We start from the raw sequence: 8,565 nt of genomic DNA on the forward strand, positions 1-8,565 counted from the left end.
TAAGGAGGCTTCTGATTTTCTGGTCTGGTGGAGGGTTGGGAGGGAACTTGGGCATCGTTTTTTTCCCTCTTGCTCTTGCCAAAACCCCAGTGCCTGATCTCCAACCCTGGATTATATGTACCTTGAGGCAAAAATCTCCACCCAAGAAAAAGGAAGATTGGCAGATCTGATCTCCTGGTAGGGTGCCTTTCCCTAAGGATATTAAGTCATGTAGATTCTTACACCTTTCCTTTCCCTTCCTTCAATCCCTTTGGTTCTTGGACTTTCCCTTCGAGCTCTCTGATGCCTCAGACTTTTCCCTTTTATCTGTCTTGCTCAGGTGTTTCCTTGGCACTCCTTTTCGAGAAGGCAGGCTTCCCACCTCCAGTCGCTTCATCCCTTAACCATCCCCTGTTCTCTATGCAGCCAAACTGGTTTGAGTCAGCCACACCCCTTTCCCAGCTCCTGGACTTCCTCAGGTAGTGGGGTGGCCACTCAACCCCGCCCCTGGGCTTGGCTTGGAGTCCTGAGTCAGCTCGTTCTCCACCCAAGCCAAATCAAACCCGAGGCAGGAGCCGAAACTCACAGTCCCTCAAGGCCTATAGCCAGGTAAGAGCCTTTGTTCCTTTTTACAGTTCTGACCTGAACTCCTTGGACCTTCTTGTGTTCTTCACTAGCTGACTATATCTGTGTTTACCTCGTCTGAGTTCTTTCCTCACACTCACTACCATGCAGCTTTGTGCCTCATATTCTTCGTTCTTTGCTTATCTTGCCTCTTTTACTCCTTTATCCATTGTCACCTGCGTTCAGGTAACAACACGTTCTCAATTTGTCTAGGATGCAGGGGAGTGGTTGAAGATGAGGGTGGAAAGGTGGTTTGATTCCAGAGCTCAGAGGACCTGAGAAATAGAAAGATGAGAAATTGCATAAGATATCATGTTTCTGTGTAGGCGATGAGATCATTTGGGAGTGTTCATCTAATTTTGATGGGGGCCTGAGTTAAAATGGAGAGGAAGTGGAGGGAGTCACATAGCAAAAGATCCCAACTGGGAAAGTAAGGTCTTTCTGGTGTTTAGTTTCTTAAACTGTATATATGTAAAAGGCATAGGTAGTTTCTACCTTTTCTTACCCCGCCCCCAAACTGTGTTTTCACATGAAGTGGCTGCTTTACTTGAAGTGGGGTGGAGGACCTAGGGTCCCGCTCTCTGATCATCCTTAATACTCAGGGGCAATCTCGGGGGAACTTCAAGGAACTCTAAGGCCCTTTGAAATACAGTGTGAAATCACTGGCTTAGATGGTCTCAGACTCCTGACAGCATTTAGAATTCTGTGTTTCCTGCTTCTCAGTGTGCACCTGTCATTGCTTCTCCCTGTTTATCAGTAAGTAACAGATAATGCTACTTTCATACTGGCTTGCCTTCAAATACTTGAGGGAATCTTAAGCTGAGGAAAAAAGATTCCAGTCACACATTTCCTCTCCTGGTGTGTGAGTCACTAGAGGAATTCCCCAGCAAGGCAGCATTCCTGAGAGTTGGGCTAGGCCATGAGGACAGAATGCTCTGAGAGGGGTGGAGTCTGACTGAGCAAGCCAGGCCAAGGGCTCAGTTTGGGGCTTACAGGTACCTTGACTATCATCCACAGGTGATGGAGGACGAGGAGAAGGCAATGGAGATCTTGGTGAGCAACACGGAGGCTGCTCATTCTCCATCCCCCACCCACTGCTGCTGGCTCCGCCTCCGCTACTTGGCAGCTACTAGCGTTGTATGTGGTTGTTCTTGCCTGGGAGTCATGGCTCTTGTGTTTGCCATCAAGGTGAGAAATGTGATTCCAGTGGAAGCAGGCGGGTGGGTGTAAGGCAATGGTTTTCTATATCTGATCTATCTGCATTTTCAAAGTCACTGTACCTGTCAGTGCTTGGCTCTGGGCTGAGTGCCAGAAATAAGAATAAGACATGGTTCCTGCTGTTAAAGGGTTCATAGTCTAATGAAAGAGATGGCAGTAAAATGGTTAAAATAAACAGAATGCAACTCATCAGTGCCATGATAGAGGGAAACCCAGTGTACTCTGGGAACCAGGGAGGATATGTGTTTGTGATTATATATGTGAATATGGTGGGGTAGGTATCAAGGAAGGCATCATAGGGGAGGTGACAGGAAAATAAGCTTAAAGGATGAGTGAATAAGGGTGAAGGGGCATTCCGGGTAAAGGGACTAGAATATTAGTTCAGCATGGCTGGGCTAATGAGGGGATAGTGCGAGATAAAGCCAGAGGGCCCAGATTCTTGGAATGCTGTGCTTAGGCGTTTGGGCTTTATCTTGAAAGTACTGGGGAACCGTTGAAGGGTTTTCACAGGGGAGAGTGACAAGATCAGATTTGTGTTTCAGAGAGATCCATTCATGGCCTGTATGGAGGGTGAATTAGAGGGGCAAAACTGGAGACAGCTGAGCAGTGATGAGAGCAACAATCTCTAGGAGACTGGAAGTAGTTATGGGGTCCTTGAGAGGACTTCAGCGTCTCAAAAAACCTAACAGATACTGCACATGTGTGTTTTGTAACTGAAACATCATGCTGATCATGCTGGAATTTTTTTAGCTCATTATGGCAACCCTATAACTCTGTTAATAGGGTTTATAACTGTTTCTATAATCATAAGAATTTCTGTGTTTCATTAGCGCAAAATCATTAAAAGGATCCTTAATGATGAAAGACATGAGACTCTTTGGGATATTAGAATGTGATGTTGTTTGAGTATGTGTGAAATACTCCAAGCTCACTGGTTCTTGCCAAGAATTCCAAATTCTGAATGACTCTAGGATGGGTAGAAAAGGATGGGGAATACAAGGATTGAAAAATGCTTTCCCATATGTGATCTTGGGAGCTAACCTTGGTCACCCTGAGGCATAGGCAGGGCAGAGGTGAATACCCTTATCTTGCAGATAAGAGACAGAGACAGAAGCTGGAAAGGGAGGTTGATTGTTTGGGTGTGAGATTTTGACCCACGATAGGGATGGGGGAGTGGAGTGGAATGGGGGTAACGGGCACTTTGGAGCAGAAGCAGGGAGAGAATCTAACGAAGAACCTGCCCCCACAGGCAGAAGAGCGGCATAAGGCAGGCCGGTCCAAGGAGGCAGTGCACTGGGGGGCCCGGGCCCGGAGGTTCATCCTGGCCAGTTTTGCTGTCTGGCTCACTGTCCTTGTTCTGGGCCCCCTGCTGCTGTTGCTGCTCTCCTACGCCATCGCCCAGGCTGAGTGACCCTGGGTGGCCTCTGCTGAGGGTCGGCTGAGACTTCTTGGATCCTGCAGTGCAGCCTTGCTGGGGTACAGTGCCAGCAGTGGCCCTTGTCTGGCTGGAAGGATGGTGTCTCTCCCAAGGAGCTTTGAGAAGAGCTGTTCTGGCCCTTTATAAGAGGAGGGCACCAGTTGAGACTGATGAGAGGAGGTTAGCCCGCTCTGTTCTTTCAGCACCCACCACCGCATATTCCCCCACCCCATCTGAAGGGCCTCTGCTGAGAAGCAGGGTTGGAGACCAGGCCTGATTTTATTATAATTTGTTTTGTAATAAAAACCTTTTTTAGTGCTGAAATGCTCTTGTCTAATTGCGGTTCCCCTGCTTTCCCCTGGGCCCTTGGTAAGAGCCTGTCTAGACCTCCAACTGAGGGCAGAGCCTGGATCTCATCTTACCTAGGAGCTCTTTTTCTGGAAGTTTCCCTTCTTGGAAAGACCCTAGCTTCTCCATTACACATCAACAGAGGCCCGAGGCCAGGGAGGATAAGTAGTAGCAGCAGCTACTCTTTATTATTTGGTGTATTTTAGGTGTGTTTTAAGCACTTCATATTTCTTAACTCCTTTAGTCCACATGATGACTCAATAATAGTTAACATTATCCTCATTTTATAGCTGAGGAAACTGAGGCACAGATTTCCCAAGGTCACACAGCTAGTAAGTGGCAATGCAGAGATTAAACCCAGACATTTTGGTTGCAGAGTAGAGAGAAGAGTAAAAGGGTTGGGTAACAGCAGCAACCATGGTGTATGTAAAAATTTGTATGATTACAATGGATTTTTACATTGTATATCTTGGGCCTCGCAATAATTTTTAAACTTTTTTTAATTGTGAAGTGTATCACACATACAGAAAAGTACTCAAAACAAGTGTACAGCTCAATACATTAACACAAAGCAAATAGCTGAATAACCACCATTCAGTCAAGAAATTAAGCACTGCCAGCACTTCAAAGTCTCCTTCATGCCCCTCCCAGTCACCACTCCTTCCTTCCTTTCTTCACACAGGTAACTACCATTCTGACTTCTAACAATGTAGTTGAATTCTGCGTGCATTTGAACTTTATGTAAATGGAACCATATATATTGTCTTTTATGTTTAGCTTCTTTTATTTAATGTTATGTTTGTGAGATGTTCTACATAGCTGTAGTTTCTATTGCTGTATAATATTCCATTATATGAATATATCACAGTTTATCCATTTTCTGTGGCTAAACTTTTGAGGTATTTCCAATTTGGAGATATTATGAATCACGTAGCTGTGTCTTTTAATGTTTCTTGGTGTACATATGTCTTGGGAATGGAACTTTTGGGTTACTTCACCATAATTCAGAGACCAGCAGGGCACCTAAAGGAATTAGAGATGTTGCACACTGAAGAGAGATTAGAGGGGAAGAAGAGACACACGATGGTGGCCTTCAGTGTTCTGAAGGGTTCCAGGAAGGAAAAGTGACATGAATCCATTGGTGGTCCCAGAGGTTAGAATTATGACTAGAAGCCATATATAGGGCAGCAGTTTCTCAACCTTGGCTTCACAATAGAATAATCTAGGGAGCTTTAAAAAATACTTATGCTTGGGCTTCACTGCCAGAGATTATGATTTAATTGGTGTGAGGTACTGCCTGGACATCAGGATTTTTTAGCCTTACTGATTCTAGCACACTATTATTTGAGAACCACTGCTGTTTAGAAAAGGTTTGGTTGTATTCACTCTACCAATTCCTAAATCGGGAAAGAAAGGTAGCACATTTTAAGAGACTTATGGGAAAAAAAAAATTAAGCTAATGCCTGATTAATCAGGAGTGTCAGTTTCCTAGAAGAGAATATTCCATTCCCCCAAACTCTGATAAATTTTGAAAATGTTTCACGCCTACAGAACAATAAAAGATTAGTACAATGAACTCCTGTATACTCTTCACCAAGATTTATAATTTTTAACATTTCATCACATTTGCTTTATATCTTTCTAGATACACTTATTGTTAATGCTGAACTATTTGAGGGCAATTTGCAAGCCCTGCATCCCTAAATACTTCATGATTGTAAGGATGGCAAGGGGGCCTCTGACCTTCTCTAACTTCACGAGGTGGGAGGATCACCATCAGGATCAACAGCCCAAGGCTGATTCCTATGAGGCAGAAGTTAGATATACCTCCTCTCTCCAACCTTTTTACCAGTTCTGACACCAGCCGTCCCTCCCACTGCACTTTATACTTCTCTGCTGGGTTCGATAATTCATTGCAAATGGCCACACAGAACCCACAGAGAATATTCACAAATATGGGGTTTATTAGGGAAGTAACAGGTTACAATTCAGGATTAGGAACAACTCAGGATACAGTTCTTCCATCCGGACAGCCTCTTCTCAGCCATGCCCACAGCAGGCCTCTTGCTGGCCCTCGGCCCCTTGGCCCTTGGCCTGGCCTCTGCCCTGCTTGGGTAAGTGTTACCAAGCTCTTTAGCTCCACCAGTAAGTGCCCAGAGAGACACTCCACTCTGCCAGTAAGCCTTGACCCAGAGGTGCTCAACTCTCTTGCTCCGCGGGTCGAGAGCCTAGCACCGCCAAGTGCCCAGAGGCACCTCACTCCAAGCCTCCTGCCTGAAGGCATTCAGCTCTTTCTGTGGGTCAGCACACCCACTATAGCTGCCTTCTTCCATGGGCTGGGAAGCCCACCCTGTTGTCTCATGCCGGTCTCCTGATTCTGCTGCTGCCATTTTTCTGCCACTGCTTCTGGCTGTCTTGCACCGTCTCATGTTATAGCTCTGTCTATCTCCTGGGTCTAGGAGATTGTCAGCACAGGGGCCCCAGGTCCAAAGGACACACTTTGCTCCCAGCTCTTCTTCTTGGTGATAGTGAGGTCCCCCCTTTCTGCCTCTGGGATGGCTTATTTTAAGCCTAGCAGGATGGCAAAACTGACCAATCCCCTCATTAGGGTTCCATACACCTTATTTGCATGGCCCCACCCCCACAAGGGTGCCATGCACCTTATTTGCATTATTAGTAAGCTATCCAATCCCCTTAGTGGGCCACCAGCACCTTATTGGCATAGTCTCACGCAGTCATTTGATGGGAGTTACAAGACCATGGCGAGAAAGGCCGTATAAAAGTGATCCATTGCACTGCAATGATGTTATCTCCTAAAAACAAGGATATTTTCTCACATAACTACAGTACAATTATATAATTCAGAGAAGTTAACATCGATGTAGTATTCTAGTATATAATCTATATTAAAATTTGCCTGTTAACACGGTAACATTCTTTATAGCAATTTCTTTTCAGTTTTAGGGTCCAGTGCAGAAACATTCATGGTATTGAATTATGTATTTTTAGTCTTTTTCAATTTAGAACAGTTCCTCATCACTTCTTTGTCTTTCATGACATTTTTTTATTTCAATTTTTTTTTTTATTGTACTTTAGATGAAGGTTTACAGAACAAATAGTTTCTCATTAAACAGTCAGTACACATATTGTTTTATGACATAGGTTAACAACCCCACAACATGTCAACACTCTCCCTTCTCGACCTTGGAGGACCTTTTTTTTGGTGAAAATATACATAGGCAAAGTTACACCATTTCAAAAGTTTCTGCATGTACAATTCAGTGACATCACCACGTTCTTCCAGTTGTGCTGCCACTCTCACTATCCTTTTCCAAATTATTCCATCACCATTATCTTCAACTCACTGCCCCCAGGCCTCCCATCAAACCCCCTGAGTTGCTGTTGTCAATTTGATCCTACATAGATAATTCTTTTTTTTTTTTTGTACCTTAGATGAAGGTTTGCAGAACAAATAGTTTCTCCTTAAACATTTTGTACACATATTGCCCTATAACAATGTTTAACAACCCCATGACATGTCATGTCAACACTGTCCCTTCTCAATCTTGGGTTCCCTATCACCAGCTTTCATGTCTCCTCCTTGTCCCTGGACTGCTGTGCCTCATTAGCCCTGTTTTGTTTTATGAGGCTGTCCAATCCCCGGCTGAACGGTGAACTTTGGGAGTGACTTCACCACTGAGCTAACAGGGTGTCTGGGGGCCATACTCTCAGGGTTTCTCCAGTCTGTCAGGCCAGTAAATCTGGTCTTTTTTTTTTGTGAGTTAGAATTTTGTTCTCATCCTTTTCCAGCTCTGTCCAGGACCCCTATTGTGATCCCGGTCATGACATTTTTGAAGTGAGGTCACTAGTAGTAGAATGTCACTCAATTTAGAGTCTTATGCATTTTTGGCAGAAATACTACAGAAGTGGTGTGTCCTCGGTACATCTCATCAGGAGGCACATGACATCAGTTTGTCCTGTTACTGGTGGTGGTAACATTGACAGCTTGGTTGAGGTAGCGTCTGTCTTTAAAAATAATCTGTATAAAAAAGTTAATTTGTATAAATATCCTGTTCCCCAGCACATTTCCACCAATGATTTTAATCCCTGTTAATTTTGCCCAAATCAGTTATTACTGAGGCTTGACAAACATTGATGTTCTAACTTTGTCATTCCATCTACATTTATTAGTTGGCATTCTACTATAAAGATATTTTCCTCTCTATTTATTTACAACATTTAGTGTCAGTATGGACTCGGATTGTTTTTAATTCAATTTGTCATATCCGTTACTGTCATTATCCTCAAAATTCTTTTTTGCTGAGGTAGTATTTGCATGCATTAAAGTGCACAGATCTTAAGTGTACAGGTTGATGAATGTTTATATATGAATATTCCCAGGTGAATAGAACATTTACAGCACATCAGAAGACGCCCTCAGGGCTCCCTCAGTCTCATTATTCTTTTTGTCCCTGATTTGATCAGTGGAAACCCCTTCAACCTGGTTACTGTGTCCTTTTGATAAGTGATAAGTCCTCATCATTCTGAGTACTTCCTAACTTTTTGGCACAAACTGTTTAGGTTCATCTTGTACTTTCCCTGCTCTGGTGTGGGAATTGTCCATTCTCCCAAGGAGACTTGGCTCCTTTTAGTGGGGGCTGTTACTGTTATTTAGAAATCAATATCTGAACACTAGGGTGTGTTCATTCTAATGATACTAATGCTCCTGGTGGCACAGTGGTTAAAGCGCTTGGCTGCTAACTGAAAGGTCACGGTTTGAATCCACCAACAGCTCCACAGAAGAAAGATGTGACAGTCTGCTTCTGTAAAGATTACAGCCTAGGAAACCTTATGAGGTAGTTCTGCTCTCAGTCCTATAGGTTGCAGTGAGTCAGAATCAACTCGAGGGCAATAGGTTAGGAACTTTCAGAGGTCAGAGTTAGAAAATATCTAATTTTATCTATTTTGAACCCATTTTT

At 43.9% G+C, this 8,565-nt stretch overlaps 1 protein-coding gene across 2 annotated transcripts; it reads left to right on the top strand.

Annotated features, from left to right (window-relative positions):
* The first annotated feature begins 1 nt into the window (after position 1).
* Positions 2-5,454, top strand: TMEM265 (transmembrane protein 265). 2 transcript variants are annotated; one of them, XM_023741039.1, is made up of 3 exons: positions 2-588; positions 1,621-1,791; positions 3,071-5,454. In XM_023741039.1, exons 2-3 carry the CDS (start codon positions 1,624-1,626, stop codon positions 3,230-3,232), a joined length of 330 nt encoding a protein of 109 aa, XP_023596807.1. In that variant the 5' UTR covers positions 2-588; positions 1,621-1,623; the 3' UTR covers positions 3,233-5,454. The 2 variants fall into 2 exon arrangements, with proteins under 2 accessions (XP_023596807.1, XP_012413974.1); XM_012558520.2 differs by lacking the exon at positions 2-588 and having other exon boundaries at positions 1,482-1,791.
* The last annotated feature ends 3,111 nt before the right edge of the window (positions 5,455-8,565 follow it).

This window comes from Trichechus manatus, unplaced genomic scaffold (genome assembly GCF_000243295.1).
Source record: "Trichechus manatus latirostris isolate Lorelei unplaced genomic scaffold, TriManLat1.0 scaffold00170, whole genome shotgun sequence".
Classification (NCBI taxonomy): domain Eukaryota; kingdom Metazoa; phylum Chordata; class Mammalia; order Sirenia; family Trichechidae; genus Trichechus; species Trichechus manatus.